The sequence below is a fragment of the Cicer arietinum genome, chromosome 8, assembly GCF_000331145.2.
Source record: "Cicer arietinum cultivar CDC Frontier isolate Library 1 chromosome 8, Cicar.CDCFrontier_v2.0, whole genome shotgun sequence".
Lineage (NCBI taxonomy): Eukaryota > Viridiplantae > Streptophyta > Magnoliopsida > Fabales > Fabaceae > Cicer > Cicer arietinum.
The window spans coordinates 26,345,164-26,367,607 of NC_021167.2; the positions used below are offsets into that span (position 1 = coordinate 26,345,164).

General features: G+C 28.1%; 2 protein-coding genes across 2 annotated transcripts; both read left to right on the plus strand.

Annotated features, from left to right (window-relative positions):
• Positions 1 to 2,428: 2,428 nt before the first annotated feature.
• On the plus strand, positions 2,429 to 5,945 carry LOC101513762 (uncharacterized). The gene is made up of 3 exons (XM_004512823.4): positions 2,429 to 3,003; positions 4,276 to 4,461; positions 5,308 to 5,945. Exons 1-3 carry the CDS (start codon positions 2,563 to 2,565, stop codon positions 5,590 to 5,592), a joined length of 912 nt encoding a protein of 303 aa, XP_004512880.1. The 5' UTR covers positions 2,429 to 2,562; the 3' UTR covers positions 5,593 to 5,945.
• Positions 5,946 to 9,350: 3,405 nt separating this feature from the next.
• On the plus strand, positions 9,351 to 16,809 carry LOC101514104 (nuclear poly(A) polymerase 1). Its single transcript, XM_004512824.4, has 13 exons — positions 9,351 to 9,470; positions 9,588 to 10,229; positions 10,331 to 10,408; positions 10,931 to 11,038; positions 11,128 to 11,190; positions 11,284 to 11,445; positions 12,174 to 12,287; positions 12,378 to 12,440; positions 12,859 to 13,188; positions 13,871 to 14,035; positions 14,362 to 15,303; positions 16,039 to 16,109; positions 16,573 to 16,809. The coding sequence occupies exons 2-13, from the start codon at positions 10,110 to 10,112 to the stop codon at positions 16,616 to 16,618; spliced, it is 2,262 nt and encodes a 753-aa protein (XP_004512881.1). The 5' UTR covers positions 9,351 to 9,470; positions 9,588 to 10,109; the 3' UTR covers positions 16,619 to 16,809.
• The last annotated feature ends 5,635 nt before the right edge of the window (positions 16,810 to 22,444 follow it).

Here is a 22,444-nt window from a genome sequence, read left to right on the forward strand (position 1 = left end):
TTTCTTGGAAATATGTTACAGATTCTCAGAAGTTTAGCAATATAGCTTTAGGCTGTAATTAACTTCTACTAAAGTTTCTCACTATTTCAACATCTTGTTTTTTTACTTTTAAAAATGCAACTATTGTTTTTTTGTTATTCTATATTTTATGTGAGATGGTGAGCCATTTTTTTAGTGGTGGAAACTTGGTCATTTATGGGGTGAAGTTTTCATGAAAAAAGTTTAGGCCAAAAGCTTGTGGTCCTTTAAATGTGGCACATTTTCTAGATTGGTCTTATTATTTTTTGTTCAATTTTGTCCTTTATTTTATATTTTGTTTCCACCATAATAAGTTTTAGTTAAACAAATCTACATGTGACATTTAAATTAAATTTTATGAAAAATCAAAATATTAAATGATATCTTTAGAGTTGTTCCTCTTTTTCATTATCTTCATCAACTCAGAAAATTGAAATCCACAAAATTCCAAACTAAAATCCAAATGGAAATCAATAAAGTTTTTAAGGTTTCTTCAAATTTCTAAAATCGAAAATATAGAAAAAAATTAAATTCGTATCATCTTTATTCATCTAGTCTATATTCAACAAATCATCTCAAATTTCGAACAGTTAAAGATTACAACTTTTTCTCAACAAACATCTATATTCAACACTCTTTAACTCAAATTTTTTCCATCAAATATGAAATCCTTGACTCTCCAAAGTGTTAAAGATTACAATTTTCTCAAAAAAGCATCTATATTTAACACTCTCTTTAACTCATAGTTGTTCACCAACAAATATTCAACACTCTTTTCTCAAACATGTTTCCAATCTGTGTTAAAGATTATAACTTTTCCTTTTCAACAAAAAAATCCCACAACAGTAAAACACACATCACATGTAAAAACAAAGAAAAGGAAGAACCCACATAAATGTTAAAATCAAACAAAGAAGAAAAGCAGAGGAAGAAACCAAAAAATAAACAAAGTAAGAAGAGGAGAAAACCCAAAAGAACAAAACTAAGAATATTATCTTAAATTCATTGAACTTGACTTTATTATTGTCCTTAAATAAAAAAATAGGAAGTGTTTTTTTAGTTCAACATCTATTTCTTCTAGAAAACTAAGAGAGTAACTTAAAAAAAGCAACAAAAAAGAAAAAAAACTAAGAGAGAGACGCCGAGAGGATGAAAATGAATATATGAATAATTTATTGAGCTGGAAGAACTTTAAGATGAATTGTTGAATTACATTGTATTATCTTGATAATCATATATTTACTTTTTAATTAATTTGAATATCTTTAGTTATCTCCTTTAATAGTACATATTTACTTATATTATACATTAAAATAAATTAATTCAACGGAATCCGAATAATTTTAGAAAAAAATTATATTTGATGTATTTAATAAGAATTTAAAACTTAACCGTCGAATTTGTGAAATTTATATTCTTTCTCATTATTAAAGTTGTAATTAAAGTTTGATATCTTATGTCATTGGTTTCTATCTCATTATTAAAGTTGTAACTATGTAAAGTTTGATAGCTTAAGTCATTGGTTCCTCACTCAAAAGTTATAAATTTTTTCTTTCTATATACAATATATTAAAAAATAAAATAATAATTTTGATATAAATTGAAAATAGTAATCATATTTCTTAATTAGCAAATCAAAATCTTGAACCGACACTTAAAAAAAATATAATCAATTGAGATTGACACATAAGGTTAGGTTGGGTTCACATATGTATATGACTTAGTTTAAAACTTAAATTTCAATAATTAATTCTCCTTGAACTTGTAAGGGAGTGTCTCCCAAATTCCAATTTTTATATGCTTGTTGATGTGTGTTTTTTTACTCAAACAAACTAAGTTCAAATTCTTTCAAGATAATTGTAAAATAATTATTAAAAAGTGTAAAAAAAGGAAAAGTGTAAAACTATAAATAGTTGCAAAATTAAGGTAAGAAATGTAGTAGCAAATGGAATAGTTTAAAAGATTCCAATTAAAAAATAGTTTAATTAATATGAAATGTGTTTTAAAAAAAAATTATTTTAAAAAATAATTTTAAAATAACTTTGATAAACATTAAATATTTCTAATAATCTTATCACTTTAATTGACTGATAGTGTAAGAATCACATTTAAGCATAACTTGCTGTCATCTTGATCGGTTCCTGACTCTTAAAAACTCAAATCAATCGTTAAATCTTACATTATTAGAGATTAAATTAATCGATATTTTGAATCAATTGGACATTAATATAACATTTATTTATCGATAAATTAATTGTATTTAAAAAATGAGAAAGAAATAGTGATTACCTGGTTCCATAATGCTGTCATTTAACAAAAAGGTCAGTATCAAACTCAAATCTCCAGTTGTACAGATTCTTCCACTCTCCAAATTTTCATTATTTCTATTTTTCTATATTACCTAACAAAAACAAAAACTCAACACATAACAAATAATCAAATTCCTTAAACTCACTCCTATTATCATAGGTAACACTTTTTAATAATCTTCATTCTTTCATTCATAAAAACAATAAAAGAAAAACAAAACAAGAACAAAAAAAGATGCATAGGAAAACAGATTCAGAAGGAACAAGCTTAGCAACATCATCACCGACAAGATCACCACCACGAAGACCAATCTACTATGTTCAAAGTCCATCAAGAGATTCACACGATGAAAAAACTGTCACAAATTCATTCCATTCAACGCCTGTTCTTAGTCCTGTTGCTTCACCTCCTCACTCTTCATCTTCCACTAATTTCTCTTCTCAAACACGCAAAAAGCATCATCATCAACATCATCATAATCATAGTCATAAGCCATGGAAGCAAATTGATGTGATTGAAGAAGAGGGTCTTCTTGAGAGAGAAGATCGGAGTGGCTCTTTTCCTCGGAGATGTTACTTTCCTGCTTTTGTTGTTGGGTTTCTGCTTTTGTTTTCGTTGTTTTCGGTTATTCTTTGGGGTGCTAGTAGACATATGAAGCCTAAGATTGTTGTCAAGGTTGGTTTTTTATTTTTATTTTTTTATGTTTTTATGGTGAAATTTGATTGAAGTTTTGTTTTTTGGGATGTGATTTGAATTGGGTGTGTATTGGTTTTGTAGTTTTGGGGTGGAATCTAAACTGGGTCATATCAATTTTGGTTTTTTTTAAGTTGGAATTTGAACTTGGTTTTCTTCAATTTTGCATTTGTAGAATGAGATTTTAAGTGTAAAGTTTAGCTCAACTAACAATGCTGATATTGTTTGGTTGAATATTTTCTGTGGTGATTTGGGTTCGAACCTGAGATCTACATTTTGTGTGTGTTTTTACTATCAGGGTTTGTTTTTTTATTATTGTGTTTTTGTTTTTGGGGTTTTTAGGGTGAAATTGGAACTGGGTGTTGATTGGTTTTTTGTTTTTTTCGGATGTGATTTGAATTGGGTGTTAATTGATTTTGTAATTTTGGGATGAAATCTGAACTGGGTTATGATAAATTTTGTTTTTTCTTTAGAATGAAATTTGAACTTGATTTTCTTCAATTTTGCATTTCTAGGATGAAATTTTATCAGTGATACTTTGCTTATATGACTATATCGATATTGTTCGGTTGAACATTTTCTGTGGTGAACCGGGTTAGAATCTGAGATCTACACTTTGTGTGTGTGAGTTTACTATCAAGTTTTGTGTTTTGGTTTTTGTTTTTTGGGGGGTTTTTAAGGTGAAATTGGAACTGGGTTTTGATTGATTTTGAAGTTTTGGGATGTGATTTGAATTGGGTGTTAATTGGTTTTGTAATTTTGGGATGGAATCGGAACTGGGTTGTGTTCAATTTCGTATTTTTTTTGAACTGGGTTTGATTCAATTTTGCATTTCTAGAATGAGATTTGAACTGGGTCATGATCAATTTTTCATTTTTAGGTTGGAATCTGAACTTGGCTTTCTTCAATTTTGCATTTTTGGAATGAGATTTGAATTGGGTCCGGATCAATTTTTCAGTTTTAGGCTGGAATTTTAACTGGGTTAAGATCAATTTTGCATTTTAAGATGAAATCTTAACTGGGTGTTAATGTTGCATTTTTAGGATGAAATTTGAACTTGGTCATGATCAATTTTGCAGTTTTAGGTTGAAATCTGAACTGGGTCGTGATCAATTTTGCATTTTTAGGATAAAGTTTGAACTGGTTCATGATCAATTTTGCACTTGTAGAATGAAGTCTGAACCAAGTAATGATCAATTTTGCATTTTTGTGATCAAATCTGAACCATGTCTTGATGAGTTTTTCATTTTGCAGAGCATAAAGTTTGATCATGTTAGGGTTCAAGCTGGTTCAGATTCAACTGGGGTGGCCACTGATATGATCACAATGAATTCTACTTTGAAATTCACATACCGCAACACTGGCACTTTCTTTGGAGTCCATGTTTCAGCTACACCCTTGGAACTGTCCTATTCAGATATAACTATTGCTTCAGGGAATGTAAGATTCACTAACTTGTTTGTTTGCTTTTGTAGTCAATATAATTGATTTCGAATTAATTGATTTTTAGGGAATATAATTGATTTTGAATTAATTGATTTTAGTTGAAACTGAGTTCAAAGTAAAGTGATTGATGTTTGTACGTATTCACGTGAAAATGAGTTGAACAATAATTGGCTTCAAGTTCAAATTCATTCTAGAGCACAAACAATTCTTCTCGAGATCACTTTTGGAGTAGCCAAAATTGATTCTAACTTTAAGTTCAGATTTGTAACTTTTGACTCCAAACATGATTTTTACACTCAAATTTATTGTTTAACTCACTTTTACGTGGGTTTATCATGTATTCAAACATAAATCACTTTATATTGAACTTGTTTTTAGTTTGAATGAATTTTATAAAATCAATTAATTCAAACTCAAATTTTGTATTCAGTCATGTGACTGCGAGTCGAACCATAAATTTGAGGTTTGAAAGCAAAATCTACAAATTTCAGTGTCAAGTTAGAATTCATTCTAGAGACAAAAAAAATTATACTCGGAAACACTTATGTTGTGTTTGCTCACGTCCCTTCGCGATTCACCGCATGCTTTTGACTAGAAGCTACAAAGTTAAGCTTCACATTAGACATGTGTATGTCTTTTGTCATTCCTTAGGAGTACCAAACGTGTCCTTAATAAACATGTCAAAATTAATTTTATGTATCTGGAATCACTTTTACATTTGACATGAGCAAATCCAAACATACATTATAGTTGGTTGGTTGATTGATTAACTACTTAACTTCAAACTACAAGAATGTTTCTCTTACTTTGATTTTTCTAATGCATTGATTATTATTGCAGATGAAGGAGTTTCATCAATCTAGGAAGAGTCAAAGGTTAGTGAGTGTGACAGTGACAGGTAACAAGATTCCTTTATATGGAAGTGGTGCTAGTCTTAGCAGCACAACAGGCACTCCTACATTGCCAGTGCCATTGAACCTTAACTTTGTCCTTAGATCAAGAGCTAATGTGCTTGGGAAATTGGTGAAGCCCAAATACTACAAGAGGATTCAATGTTCCATCACTTTGGATCCTAAGAAACTTGGTGCTCCAATTTCCCTCAAGAAATCTTGCAAATATTATTGATGCATGTGAAAGGGACACAAGTGTAAAAGTATTATTGGAAAAAAACAAATGATTATTATTTGATTTAATGGATTAAGAGATTCTTTTAAGATGTGGATGGAAGTGATGGGAATACAGCTCACAATGAAGGATGATTAGGACATGTTTTTGGGCTTTGAATTATGCAATGACAAAGACAAAGACCATGTTGGTTTCTTTAGGGAAATGTGAGTTGTGATGTGAGTTGTGATGTGAGTTCTCATTATATGAAGACATTTCTTTTTTTTTTTGTATGTTGTATTTTAATAATTTGTCCCATTTTGATTAAATTGATCTAAAAATGAGAAGTAATATGAAATTTTATTCAATGTTAATGTTGTAATTGTATTTTTTTTAAATAATGGAAGACACTAAAGGAACAAGCTCTTTTATGTTAGTGTAGAAAGGTAAACTAATAAATGAACTATAGATACATTAGTATATATTTCAACAAGATTGAAGTGATAGTGGGGCCCTTGCACCCCTTAACTATGATTTAAGTCATCATAGTTAGGTGTTTATGGCAAACTAAGAAAATTATCTTTTATAATTATTTAAATATCTTTCTTTAAAAAACTTTTTGTTGCAAAATATTCAATTAATTGTTTATAATTTAGACTTCTAACAGTTTTCCCTTACATTTATTTTGGATAAAAATCAAATTAAGACTATTTAATCTATCTTGTAATATATGATTAAAAATATATATTTTAAATTAGAAACATTTCTTCTAACAGATGCATTAACAAGAATAATTAATTATTTTTTGAGGAAAATAATAGTTAATATTATTTTGTAAATTATACATGAATAAAAAACGATTAGTTGTCTTCAATATATTTTTCATAAAAACAAAATAATTATTATGTTTTTGATAAGTTTCCAATATATTTTTTCAACTTTATCAGATAATGATCAAAATATTTCAAATATTATACAAAATCTAAAATGTTCACATATGTAATGTATTGTTTAAATCTTTTGTTAAATCAGTTAATTGTTTGATGGTTTAAATATAATTTTAGTCTTTTATTTTTTATTTAATATTTATTTTAGTCTTATATTCTTTTATTTATTTATTTATTTTGATATTTTATTTTTTAGTTAATATTCATTTTAATGTTTTATTTATTAATTTTTATTAATTTTATCTTTTATTTTTTATAAATAATATATTTTAATCCTTCTCACAATAAAAAAAAATATAACAATGTTGATTTATACACCTAAGTAAACAATAGTCATACTAATGGTTGTCCTATAAAAAATTTAGAACTTTAGACATCACCCACATCAATAGTGTTGAAAATCAACACTATTTATGATGCATGTGAATAGAGCAATTAAAATAATGTGTTTGTTTGACTTATCTTTTACCGGTCAAAGCAAGAAAACACGAATAATTAATTGTTGTTTTACTTGTTATTATCACAATGTACTTATATACGGTTAAGGAAATCATATATTCACAATCATTATTTGATTTGCTTATATCACACTCCTAACCCAAATTTATTTTGTCCAAAAAACTAGGAAAAAAAATATTACTACATCACAAACTATTATAAGATCCTCTTTAAAAAAAATTATATTTCACTTTATTTGAGTTTTCAATTTTATTAATTAATATACTTTTAATTAATTTATATTTTTTTACAATTACAATAAATATTGTAGTGAAAAAATTAATTTATTTTTCAAAGATAAATTTATAAAATTAATATCAATTATTGATTAATGTAAAATAATTAACAATTTTATTAATTCATGTGATTTTGTTTATAAACTCTTATATTTAAGAAAAAAAATAAAGAAATATGCATCCAATAGTATCAAAAAGTTAACAAAAGAAAAAGAGAAGGGAAAGAAAAGCCTTGAAACAAGGCTTTATCTTTAGTAGAGAAAAAAGGCTTTATCATTCTTTTGTGACAAAATGGTTTATGATGCATTTTTCGTTTTATTTAATTTTTTATAAGAAAAAATAGTATTAATTTATTTAAATTAATGGAATATATTGTTACAACATAAATTAAAAATGCTAAAACGTAAAAGAATAAATTTAGGAAAATACTTATAGTATTTAGATTAATAATATACAATAATATATCTATAAATATAGTAAAATTTAATTATTTGAAATACTTAAACTTTTAAATTTGTATCAACACTAAAATTATTGATTAAAATTTATAATTTATCAAAACTACTTTGTAAATATGATAAACGAACAACACAACAAGATACAAAAATCAAATAATATCATCATAAAAGGATAAATAAAACAATGTTGCACTAATTAAGAATATGAAAAAAATAAAAAAAATATATAAATTTAAATAAAATGAAAAAATAAGACTTAAAATAGTGATTTTAGATTAAAAAAAACACAATTTTAAATCACTCTTCCCTAAAATATGAAAAAAAAATATTTTTACGATCATTTTATTATTAAATATATTATATATTTTATTGATGATTTTTTAAAATATGAGTTTAATTTTAATACAATGATATTATAAAATATTAATTTATACACATATATATATAAGGCAAAATGGATTATAAAATAGTATTTGCAACGTCACCAAAATGAATAATTAACAAGGAAACAAACTACAAAATAGAAACGAATTGTTAAAATATTATTTAAATGTAACCAACAACTTAATTCAAAAATAATAAATAATATTAATAATAATATAAAATTAATTAAAATTAGTAAAAATTACAAAATTAATACAAAGATTGATGAAATTTAGATGATATATTGGGCTACAATGGACCAAAGAAAGAAAAAATAGCTAGAAAATAGGAGGAAGTCGACAAGTTAGTTACAATGTCAAATAATAAATAATTACCAAGTGAATAGACCTCAAAATACAGTGAAATTGTTAAAATATTATTCGATTGATATCTACACTTCAAATCTTTAAAGTATTTTGTATCTTTTTTACTAATTTTAATTATCTTTATATTATTGTTAATAATTAATTTTTTTTTTTGGATTCAGGTGATCTAACCATTTTATTATTAAATATATTATATATTTTATTGATGATTTTTTAAAATATGAGTTTAATTTTAATACAATGATATTATAAAATATTAATTTATACACATATATATATAAGGCAAAATGGATTATAAAATAGTATTTGCAACGTCACCAAAATGAATAATTAACAAGGAAACAAACTACAAAATAGAAACGAATTGTTAAAATATTATTTAAATGTAACCAACAACTTAATTCAAAAATAATAAATAATATTAATAATAATATAAAATTAATTAAAATTAGTAAAAATTACAAAATTAATACAAAGATTGATGAAATTTAGATGATATATTGGGCTACAATGGACCAAAGAAAGAAAAAATAGCTAGAAAATAGGAGGAAGTCGACAAGTTAGTTACAATGTCAAATAATAAATAATTACCAAGTGAATAGACCTCAAAATACAGTGAAATTGTTAAAATATTATTCGATTGATATCTACACTTCAAATCTTTAAAGTATTTTGTATCTTTTTTACTAATTTTAATTATCTTTATATTATTGTTAATAATTAATTTTTTTTTTTGGATTCAGGTGATCTAACACAATCTTTTTGTTTTTCTGTGATCAAACATAATGTAATTAATATTTGTTTAGAGAATAAAAATAAAAATCGTTCAAGGTAAAAAAAATCTTTATAAATCATTAAAACAATTTAATTGAATAGATACGTTAAAAACAAATCAAATCTTATTAATAATTTGATTTGATATATATATTCTATTTATCACTTCCTTTCTTCTTCATCATAGCTGTTTCCATCCAAAGCCATATTCACGCACCCTTTTTCTTCCCTCTCTTCGTAATCTCTCTCTCTCTCTCTCTTAATTTTCTCCTCACTCTTTCTTTCATCTTTTAATTCCATTTTTATTTATTATTTATTTATTGAAATTTTCTTTTATATTTTCTACTTTTGAAGCTTTCGACGTTCAATTCAATTCAACCATCGTGGGATTGCAACAACAATTCATTCGTCAAGTTCAAGCCTTTCTGCACTTTTGATCGATTTCAACAAATTTCTTCATTTGGGTTATCGTGATTGTTCGCTGTTGCTGATTTAGGGTTTTCAAAATTGAGAATCCCCAATTTGAATTTCTGTACTTTTTGTTCTTATTATCTATGAAATTTTTTTGGGTGGTTTTGTAATTTTACATCCTTTGTTGTTTTTGTTTAAAGTTCATTGCTTTGAACATTTTTGCCCTAATTACTGTGTACAATCAACAATTATCATCACATTGTTAAATTGTGTTTTTTCTTTTTTTTTTTTTTGCCGTTTTATTTTATGTTTTGATTTGATTTTATTGAGAAAAATCTGAAAAAAAAAGAATCAGTAACTGATAAAAAATCTCACTGCAACCCTATCATTGAAACAAAAAAAATATCATACTATAATTAGAAAAAAAAGGAAAAAAACAAGAAAAAAAATTGTATCAATTTGTTGATGGGGATCCCTGGATTGAGCAATCAGAATAATGGGAAGCAATGGTTAGGCATAACTGAGCCTATTTCATTGGCTGGACCAACTGAGGAAGATGTTGTCAAGTCTCAAGAACTTGAAAAGGTTATTTTTGTTTTTGTATTTTCAGTTATTGTGAATTTATATGTAGTTTTTGAGATTTTGTAAGTGTTGTCATGTGCTGAATTTGGTTTTTGTGTGTTCAGTATTTGCAAGGTGCTGGATTGTACGAGAGTCAGCATGAAGCGGTTGGTAGGGAGGAAGTTCTTGGCAGACTAGACCAGGTTGAATTTGTTTATTTGTTGATGCAATTTCGTTTCTATTTGTTCAATCTTGGAAATATAGGGACTCAGATTAGTTGCAGTGAAAATACTATGCATTTTCTACCAGTGTTGTCAAATAGCGGATACAGTGTACCAGAATTTAATCGCCATCTTTCCACGATATGCTATTTGGTACAAAGTGTTGTTTAGTAGTGGCTATAGCAGTACTATAACATTGTAGTGTAGCGGAATTTGAACGGACTTCTAATTTACGCGATTCGCGATTGACAACACTGGTTTCTACAGTCAGAGAATTGGAGTCATAAGATTAAGATATCACGACTCACATTTGGAGTTCATGTCGAATCTTCATTCAATTTATCTGATTTACTGATTGCAGCGAATGTATCATTTTTTTACTGTGACATATACATATTCAAAATATAGTGCTAGTAATGGCGAGAGCCTCCCCTCACCCTTAATGTAGTGCTGTTGCTATGAAATCATTTGTTTTGATTGTGCTGTTGTTATAATATGAATTAGATTGTGAAGATTTGGGTTAAAACAATTAGCCGGGCGAAGGGATTCAATGAACAACTGGTGCACGAAGCAAATGCCAAGATTTTTACTTTTGGCTCATATCGGCTAGGGGTATGGAGCTATTCTCATTGGATATGTCATCCTATAGACATTTTGCAATATCCATTTTTTAACCAAAATTTCCACTCCAAATCTTGCAGGTGCATGGCCCTGGAGCTGATATAGATACTCTTTGTGTAGGACCTAGACATGCAACCAGAGAAGTATGACAACTGTTGCTCTTTTACTGTTAAAATATTGGTTTGTATAGATTATCTGTCCTGTTAGCTTAAATTTTTGTTTTAAATTGGCTTTAGGAAGATTTCTTCGGTGAGTTGCGTAAGATGCTATCTGAGATGGAGGAAGTAACTGAGTTGCACCCTGTGCCTGATGCTCATGTCCCTGTCATGAAATTCAAGTTCAATGGAATTTCTGTAGATCTCTTGTATGCAAGATTGGCATTGTGGGTTATTCCCGAAGTAAGTCATATTTATGCAGAAATATTAACTATTCTGGCCCAATTCTTGTTATTTTCTTCACGTCGATGTCCTCTTTTTGTATCTGCTTCTAGGAGTTGTGTATGAGAATTCGAAACTAGTTTTCATTTGGGGGGATTTTGAGTTTTTCATACAGGAAAATCTTTTTTTAGTACTTTATTTTCTCAAAAAGTTTAAAATAGTAGCTTTCTGAAAACATATGTATTATTGAATCACTTTTTTAAAGCACAAATAAACAAACAAGTCCTAAATAAATATGTGAGATCCTTCCATAGTGTTACAAATGGCATTTTGACACTATCCCATTCCACTCCCTTAATGGTTAGTGGTGCCATTCTTGAACTATGTAGCAGTGACACCTTTGATTGTAGGCATGCTTGATGTCCAACACATGTTAGGGTTTGACACAACACTGACACATTTGACACCGATTCCAATGTCTATATGTTAGTGTTGTGTTCGGTATTTGTGTCTGTGCTTCATAATTCTTGATCAAAGATTTAGGTCCTTACTCAATGTTAGGGAAGAAATCATTAATCTAGGACCTAATATCTCGAACATTTAGATTTAGTTCTTCCACAAACAAATCTTCTACCGATGCGACATTCATCTTCCTTCTGTCGTATATGTTTATTTCTGGCTTTATAATGTAAATTGCATCTTACTTCAAGTTTACCATTTCGTAATAGTGATTTTTTTTTTCCGGGCAGGACTTAGATATATCGCAGGAATCAATATTACAAAATGCGGATGAACAAACTGTTCTCAGTCTCAATGGGTGTAGAGTAACTGATCAAGTCCTGCGTTTAGTTCCAAATATTCAGGTGGTTATAAATTTTACTAACCTAGAAGAATTTATGTTACGCTTTTGTTCACATTCTTATCAATGATTGTATTCTGTTTCTGAAATGCAGAATTTTCGCACGACATTGAGATGCATGAGGTTTTGGGCAAAGCGCCGTGGTGTTTATTCTAATGTATGACATGATTACCATACAGGACGGCTTAGAGCCCTTTTACTTAGTGGAAACATTTGTTGTTTTCACTTTCTATAATTTGTGTTATTTTACTTGCTAATAAGGAGACGAGAGAGTCTTGAACTGAACAAATGTCTGTATTTTTGGAAACAATGAAAATACCAAAAGAACTGATTTCATTATTTTTAGAAATGCATCATCCTGAACTAGTATTTCATCTTCTCCATCACAGTGGTTCATTTCAAGAGTTTCACATATTCTTATTAGCAAGTTAAAATGAACACATATTTTTGAAAATAAAAAACAGAAAGTGTTTTCATAAATTAAGTAGACCCTTATTTTCTGTTCAAAACTTATTAATTATTATTTGATTATATGATTTTCCTAAAGCATATTTTTTTTTTCTTTTTCTGTGCAGGTTGCTGGTTTTCTTGGTGGTATCAACTTGGCATTGCTTGTTGGTCGAATATGCCAGCTTTATCCTAATGCACTACCTAATATGTTGGTGTCTCGTTTCTTTAGAGTATATACTCAGTGGCGATGGCCGAATCCAGTCATGCTTTGTGCTATTGAAGAAGGATCTCTTGGACTTTCAGTTTGGGATCCTAGAAGAAATCCCAAGGATAGATATCATCTAATGCCTATAATTACTCCTGCTTATCCGTGCATGAACTCTACTTACAATGTGACGTTAAGTACACTCCGTATAATGTCGGAGGAGTTTAAGAGGGGAAGTGAAATATGTGAGGTATGATACATTGATTTCAAAAAATGTTTTCTTTTGGCAAATTATAGGAATATTCGCAATCAAATTATAGGACATGTTGGCATTATTTGATCCATATAGCTAATTTCGCGTAGTGGGAGAAGACTGTTGTTTTATTATACTTGTAATGTATGCACTTTGTCGTTCTTCTGATTCTATGAACTTCAATATAAGAAATCTGGCCTACAAGCCCAATTTATTTCGCGTTCGGTTGAAGTAATGTTTTGGTAGTACTAGGTAATAGTTGGTTTATGTTTCTACCAAAATGAAATAATTGGGTCCTTTTACTTCTGGTGTTTCTTGCTTCCATTTTCACGGATAAAATAAATGAACATTAGAGAAGATATTATGGAAGCTTTGGAAAATGCATTCAGGAATAGATTGAATATTTTTAAAGATTCTGAAAAATTTCAAAACGTTGTTTTTTACCTTCTCTCTATCACAATTAAAAAGGAAAATTCATAACCAAATGTCATTCTAGCCACCCACATACAAATTAAAAATTGAAAATGTTAGAAAGTAAACGGGCTCTAAATTTTATATAATTATATTTTGTTTTTATTTACACCTAGTTTAGATAAGGGTTGATTGTTATTGTTTTTGTTATCAATTTTCTTCTTTTGATATTTGAGTTGCTTATATTTGATTTTTCTTCTATTTGTAGGCTATGGAGGCTAGTAAGGCTGATTGGGATACACTTTTTGAGCCTTATCCCTTTTTTGAAGCCTACAAGAATTACCTTCAGATAGACATTACAGCAGAGAACGCAGACGACCTTAGACAATGGAAAGGATGGGTTGAGTCTCGTCTCCGCCAGTTGACATTAAAGGTATAATACTGCAAACTTTATCATTTGTTATCAATGTTGTCTATCTTAGATCCTGAAAAATAGCGGTTTGTTTAAATTATGCTACGCAACACTGCTATAGTGCTGCTACAACCTCTATTTGACAAAATTTAAAATTTTGTCAACGCAGAACAATAGTTATTTATTCAAATTTCGCTATATTATAGCGCTGTTATAGCCACCATTTAACTACACTGTTTGATATCACTTATTATATATTTTTTCCTCACTTTCCCCCTTTTCATTTTCTTTCGTTTTGTGTTCTTGCATTATGTATAACCTATATTGGTTGTTCTATATGCTTGTAGATTGAGAGGTACACTTATGGTATGCTTCAGTGTCATCCATATCCTGGCGAATTTTCAGACAAATCTCGAACCTTCCACCAATGTTACTTTATGGGTCTGCAACGTAAGCAAGGAGTTCCTGTAAACGAAGGTGAACAATTTGATATAAGACTAACCGTAGAAGAATTCAAGCATTCTGTCAACGCGTACACTCTATGGAAACCTGGAATGGACATCCACGTCTCCCATGTGAAACGCCGTAATATACCAAACTTCATATTTCCCGGCGGGGTTCGACCTTTGTTGCCATCTAAAGCAACCGGTGAGAATAGACAAAGTTCCAAATCAAGGGTTTCTGGCCACAGTCAAGCTGAAAAATCTCAAGGAGGTAAAGCGGCAACAAATGAAGCAAGGAAGAGAAAACGATCGGAGGAAAACGTGGAAAATAATAACTCGAAGATTTCAAAGTCTTTTGTATCGTTATCCCCTCCCAACAAGGAAGTTCATGAAGATATAACTCCTATCATCAGTGTTACTAGCTCTTGTTCGATGAAATTCGATGACTCTGAAGTCAACAGTATCAGTGCACAAAAGAGTGAGAAACCTTGTCTGAAATTGGTTGGGGAGATTCCTTCAGGTGATAGTCAAGCCTATGGATCAGTGATGGGAAACCAACAACTTACTGCTCCTGATGCGTCGAACACTAAAGAAGAAGAAAGACTAGCCATTGAGCAAATTATGTCTGGTCCGTATGAAGTGCATCAAGCTTTGGCAGAAGAATCTGATGAGCTTGAAGATGATATGGGGTATAGAAATCAAGTCAAAGATAACGGTGGGAGCGTGAAAAGCAATAATTTTGACATTTCAATCCCAAAGTTTGTAGTGGCGGAAGAGCAAGTTATTCCAAAGGAAACCATATGTTCGACTCATTTGTTCTCTAATGGAGGCTTGGATGAGCTTGAGGTTAATCTCTTATTCTGGCTTAAATTCAGAAGATTTTCATTTTCAGATTCAATAAAATGTTACGTAGCAATTGTAAATAGTTCATGCCAACTTTTCATGAATTTGCTTCCTACATGTGATGAGGTTATCTTGATTCCATATAGATTACATGATAACATGTCACATAAAGTTGAAAGGTTTTTTATGAGTTTATTTTAATGAAGGTATTGAATTTGCATTTATTCTGTCACTAAAGACCTGTTCAGATTGACTTATTTGAGCTTATCTACTGATATAAGTACTTGTGCGACTGTTTGAGAGAGCATTTCAGCTTATTTCCATGAACTCTCCATGATAGCTGATGAAATCTGCTTATAGCTTAGTTGGAAACAATTTGAATTTATTTTATCTTTCGTTATAGAAACATTCATTGGCACTAATATGATTAGCGCTTACTCTATAAGCATTTAATTGAACTGTTCATTTAATCACGGCCTTAATCCAAGATTACACCAACAACTTATCCATATTTCTTTACTTTTTGTTTTCTTGGAGAATCTTCACATGTCGAATGATCCATTTCTAGTTATTTATTTTATTCTTATGATCACTAGTATTTTATTTGAGTTGAATTAGGTGAAAATTACAAGTTGTTAAACAGTGTATTAGAAATTGAAGCAGTGTATTAGTTTCTTTTTTTTCTTTCTCCCTCCTGCCTCTCACCTTTTTTCTTTTCATTTTTTTGGGAATAAAAAGCCTGCTGAGCTGACAGCACCATTGTTATGTGGAATTCCTGCTCCTGTACCACAGAGGAAACCTCTTATCAGGTAAAGACATTCTTGATTTTTAACATTGTATTTTTCATAGTTTCCATCTTCTTACGGTAGACTATTTTGATAGATGGTCTACAATGGATTAGTATTTAAAAATGACTCAAATCTCGAATGATAATCGACGATGCCCTGAAAAGTAGATGTTCATAATCCTCCTCATCATTACGGATGACATGGTGACATGATCAATGTTGGCTCGACAAAAAACAAAGAAAAACGAATCAGTTGAGTTGTGAGGCATATGTATTCGTTTTCTCATGTTTTTGTCGAATTGACACGATCAAGTCATTGTCTCAGTTGTGATGATGAAGAGGACTGTGACCTACTTTCAAAAGGCGATCACATTTGTCATTGTTGTTTCGAGGGATTTTCATTTAAACCATACACTATACACTTTTGTTATGTTATTTGGTTAAGCTTTGCAAAATTTGGTTGGTTGACTCTCCTTACTTTTCAGGTTGAACTTCACTTCCTTAGGGAAAGCATTGGATAAAAGTTCTTAAGACACATCAAAAGCTTAAGCTTCACCATGCAAGATATGTTATTGTAAAATAGTAATTTCTAGCTCCTTGTTTAATTTTGTAACAATTTTGGTGAAGGAAAAAACAATCCTGAGCTAGAAAAGCCCTCAACTTTTATATTATGTGTACATGAGAATATGTTGCACCGGCAAAATAAAAATAGATTATGTCAACTTTTTCTTTCCCATGTTCTATATGCCAATAATGTCTTGATTTTCTTACCTTATAATTAGTCTCTTTTGAATTCATTGTGTGAAGTTTTTTGGAATTTTGTTTACGAAGGGCGTTTTGGGAAGTATAAGAAAGTAGATAATAATTAATTGTAGTTTTCATCAAATACATATAAAACTCATCCACAATGTTAATTGACACGATTAGTCAATCCATTAAGTAAACGAGCTTAAATTTTGTGGTAAGCATATGTGTCACATTGGTGAGACTGAGAGCATGAATATTAAATGAATTAATTGAAACTTTGTAATTTTTGTTTACAAAATCAAACAAAAATGGACCGGCTTGCGACGAACATACGAACCAAACCCCAAAAATAGCCAATTTAAGAATTTTCTTTTATTTTTAACTAAATTCTTAAAGAAAATAACCAAAACTAATTAGACCAAAAAAAATCATGGACCCTATATTAAACTATATTTTATGGGATTTTCATCGATAAAAGTTGTAGGTTAAACAAATTGATCCACAAAATAAAATTTTATCAAGGTACTAATCTGGTATCAAATATAAATAAAAGTAAAATCAACAAAAATTAATATATCTAACTTAAAATTTAGACTAAATATATCAATGAGTTCGATCTATTACATTTCATTGAAAATATCCTTATAAAAGGTCTCAAGCGCATAAATCTTTTAAAAAGAGTCCCTTTCATATTTTAACATAAGCTATGAATATACTTACAACTAAATTTTTCTAATACAAATACATTGACAATGTTTAATTCTCTTCTAAAAAAAACAAAAAGCTTAATTATACACAATGTACCCCAACTTGTAACATCACACGATACATCATATAATATAATATAGCTATATAGAATATAATAGATAGAGCTAGTAGCAAGGCCTATGATAAGAAAGTGAAATAAATGAGAAAATGAAAGCAGTGCTTTTTGGTTTTGTTTTTGTTTTTTTAAGGCATACCAAATTGACAAGTGATATAATCATATAATTAATTTCTTTGTATTTATATGGTTCACAATATTTTCCGGAAATGGTTTCTATTGAACAATGAATCAGAAAACGAAACGTGTAATTATTAGAAAATATTAATTGCATTCCACAGTTGGAATATGTCGCATGATGGGGGTTGATTTTAATTATCATTATTATGTACGAATTTAATTTTTGAGACACTATTACGGCAAGGTCCTTTTCATTGTGGACAGAGTCCTCCCTCCTATGTAGAGTGCACTTATGTCTATATTTTTCAACTTACTTTTCTTGTAATTAAAGAATAATTTTAAATTCTCTCTTTTCTTATAACAATAATTTTAAATATATTATTTTATTTTATTAAAAATTATATTTATTTATTTAAATTGATAGAATATATCGATAAAAATAATATAAATTTAATATCATTAAAATTGAAAAAGATGAATACACAAATTACCTTACAATATTTAAATTGATGACATAAAATAATAAAATATCTACAAATGTGTTAATTAAATTGACAAGAATACTCATGTCTCTTAGTATTTAATGTTGACAATGCAAAAGTTATTGATTGAATCTGTTATACTTATAGATCGAAATTAATATGTTAATATGAATCAAAGAAAAACCACAATAAAATGAAAAGTCAAAACAACGCCACACTAAGATGACATACAAAACGAGGTTGCACTCATACGATAAAATTATGAACAAAATACGAAAGAAAAAATAAGTCTATTTGGAAATCTCTAATTTATATAAAAGAAGATTAAAAAAAAATGATTTACATGGATGATTTCAAATCAAAAGAAATGTCCTAGTTCATGTCATTTAGATGGAAGAAGAAGAAGAGAGGTTTGACAAAGACAACTAGGTAAGGTTTAAATATATTGTCTTAATTACTATGTTAGTGTAAACTTTTTTACACCATCAATAAATCATAGTTGATATTATGATTTTTGATTTAAGACATTGATAAGAGAGAAATTGAGAAAAGTAAATTGAATAATATTGATGGTTGAAATAATTATTTTTACATCAATGATTACATAGACTTATAAGCCGATTTAGATAAAACAACTAATTAGTGTAAAATAACTAACTAGATAGTGTAACTAACTAACCAAACTAGTATATCTAATAGTTGAAGTCAATTATTTCAATGTTCTAAATGTTATGATTGATTGACAATGTAAATTTTTTATAACATCTTTAAAAGTTATGGAATGTGATTTAAAATGTATAATTATTTATTTTGAAAATGTGATTATTTGATAGTATCTTTGAAAGATGAATATGCTTCAAAAAGTGTTAGAATGATAACTCTTTTTAAATAGCTAGAAGATTAGTATTACCTTGAAGTTGTATTTAGATATTATTTATAATTTATTTATTTTGATGAATTTAAATAAAGTACTTTGAGTTTTTGGTGTCTCATTCGGTAAAATATAATATTTTAAAATAATTTATAATTATTAAAATTATATATTTTTATTAGAGACCCAATTTTTTTATATACGAATAGGATCTCTAAAAACATTAAAAAGACTATGTATACAAGTGGTTCAAATTACAAATGAAAAACTAGAGGTATATATATATCTATATAACCTTGAGCTTCTTCTTAATTTACAATTTCAAATAACATGGAACTTCTACGGTATTCCCCAATTTCAACCAAACCCGTTAATCTTCACTTTGATTAAAATTGGTGCATCTTTGATTTTCATTGTCTATACCGACAACCATAGTTCAAAGGAGTTATTATACTCCACCATAAAAATTATACTCCACTTGTAGCAAACTCAACTTAATAATTTCCACTTGAAGTTAAACAACTTCAAGAATGTCTTCTACATGCCAAAAATCCAATTGATAGTTTATGATGCAACTTTTAGGTTGACTTTATCAAAAAGTTCTTCAACAATCGACATAATCTCACAACATACCTTGCATCAACATCAACCAATGTCCACATGATAATCAACACATGTGTAATTATGATTGTATCAATACATCTTTGACTTGAATTTTTATTCAAAACAATATTATTTCTTCCATCAAATTTCTCTAAGACAAATTTTACAACATAACTTGACATATTTTAATTGTGCATCACGTAGGTTTCTAAGCAAAAGAGATGAGCCACAAATGACCACTTAATAACCAAGTCTTTTTTAACCAGAACTTCTACCAAATATTTTTTTTTTATATGGAAGATCAAACAATGCTGCAACTACATATCATATTAAGAAATTTAGACCCTACCAAACCAAAAGCTTTGATAGCAGATGTTGAGAAATAAACACAAATAAATTTAAATAACAATCATAATACAAGAGAATAACTTGAAAACTCCAAATTTAGAGAAAAAAACCACGACCGTTGACTACTGACGACCAGTGAACAACACTATGTAAAAATTGTTACAACACATAATTTTCTTAAACTTAGAATTTTCTCAAACTTTTCATGACCTCAATACACTCACATTTTTCAAATCAAATATTTAAACAAATCTCACAATACTATATTATAAAAATAGAAGAAAATCAGGTACAAACTTTAAAATATTTATGATTGATGTGAATTGTAATGAAAAATTTGAACTATATATATCTTGAACTCTCTCTTTCTTTTTAATTTCAAACAATGTGAGATTTCTTAAACATTCTTCAATTTCAACCATCCTCGTTAGATATTTGTGAATATATTCTTTAAGTTATTATAACAACAATAGTAAAGGTTTAACCAACAATATGTATTTTGTTTCTCGTTTCTTTTTTAACTTTTTTTATATCAATACAAATATTCCATTAATATATCTAATTTTGTACACATATTTATAGAAATCATAGTACAAGAGATACCATTGTATAGTTGTATATGCGTGTAAGTTTTGTAGAGTATCAATTCATAATTATTAAACAATGTATATTTGTTGTTTTATATATCACTATTACTTAATTTGAATTAATTAATTTAACATTAGCGTTATTAGTGTTATTTAATTTGCTTTAATTAATTTAACTTTAGAGGATCAACCATTTACCAATTTAATTATCATAAAAAATAAATTTAATTCAAATACTAAAATGAGAGAAGTCTAATCAGATTGATCAGAGACATTTTTCATCTATATTTTGAGATCAACAAAAAAAGTCAAAAACACATTAACAATACATAAACATTACAAAAACAAAAATAAAAGTTATCTTACCAACGTCTTAATTCTAACAACTAAATTAATTTCTTATTCTATATATAATCAATGGATAAAATGCAATATATATATACTCAAAAACTATATTTATTAATATTCCTTATCAAACTACAAATATATGTACCAAGACAATTCATATTATTGTTTTTTAATAAATTACACTGAGATTTGAGACATATAATTGTGCATAATTACATATCAAATATATATCTCTCGCATGAAAAAACAAAACTTGGAATGAGTGAGTGAACAATTAGGTTGTAGTGGATATTGACTTAAATTATGCTGCAGAGTACGATGCCCTACAATATGTCATACAATAAATCATATTGATAAGTTTGGACCCATATACACTGTACCATTATATTACTCTTGTTTTCATTCTCATTCTGGTCTTTTTCCTCGTTTTATGTTATATATATTTTATTCTTCCTCCCGTTATTTGTTATTTATTACTAAGCCAAAATTTACAGATTTGATTAAGTAATTTAAGTTAAAAAAAAAAAGACTAATAAAATTTTATATTTACCTCTAAGTCTATAAAACAACAAATATATAAATTAAAGTTATTATTTCACATGGTAGAAAAAAAAATTATTGGTTTAGTTCAAATGAAAAATGTAATATTGTTAGATATAGACAAATACAAAAAAAAATATTTATATAAAGGTTTAATCAATATATATCCAAATTAAAAGATACACTACTGTAAGAAATAAAATATCAATATATGAAATTTGAGATATTATAACCAAACTTAATAACAAACATAGAAACTAGTTGAAGCCATATTCTTCTTCTTTGGAAAAAAAAACCAAATGAAAGTATTACCTTTATTAAATTATAATCAATCAAATACCAATATGAAATCTATTTATATAGCATCGGCAGACAATGTTATCATTGTTTTTGATAATTAATAAAATAAATAAACTATATTAATAAGAGAAGAGAAGAGGTATATATCAGCTAAGGAAATAAGTCTCTTATGATTCACATGGTTGATAACTTTTTCATACTAGTCCATCTCAACCTGCAAAATAAAAAATTGTTAGAAACCTTGGTAGATGCAAAATGCAAACATCAATGCCATCAAATACTCAAGTATACAAATAAATTTAAATATAAAAAAAAATATATATATATATATATACATATTAAAATTAAGAGTGAGTAAATGGAAATTAAATTAGAGGTAGATGACAGAAGTCTAGAGAGCACAAAGGAGATGAGATACAATTATCTTCAACTCCTGCATCTATATAGTGTATAGATATATGTATATGTATATCATCCTCTGTGCTCTCTATCTTCTGTCAACAACCTTATACTTAATTATTTCCTCCCTCCCTCTTAATTTTCTCCAATATAAATATTCATTTCTTCATATAAAAAATATATATATAA

Excerpts from the sequence above, each read along its gene's own strand:
- LOC101513762 (XM_004512823.4), top strand. The coding sequence starts at position 2,563 with ATGCATAGGAAAACAGATTCAGAAGGAACAAGCTTAGCAACATCATCA. Across the intron at positions 3,004-4,275 it reads AGCCTAAGATTGTTGTCAAG|AGCATAAAGTTTGATCATGT; the intron begins GTTGGTTTTTTA and ends TTCATTTTGCAG. Across the intron at positions 4,462-5,307 it reads TAACTATTGCTTCAGGGAAT|ATGAAGGAGTTTCATCAATC; the intron begins GTAAGATTCACT and ends TTATTATTGCAG.
- LOC101514104 (XM_004512824.4), top strand. The coding sequence starts at position 10,110 with ATGGGGATCCCTGGATTGAGCAATCAGAATAATGGGAAGCAATGGTTA. Across the intron at positions 11,039-11,127 it reads TTGGCTCATATCGGCTAGGG|GTGCATGGCCCTGGAGCTGA; the intron begins GTATGGAGCTAT and ends CAAATCTTGCAG. Across the intron at positions 16,110-16,572 it reads CAGAGGAAACCTCTTATCAG|GTTGAACTTCACTTCCTTAG; the intron begins GTAAAGACATTC and ends CTTACTTTTCAG.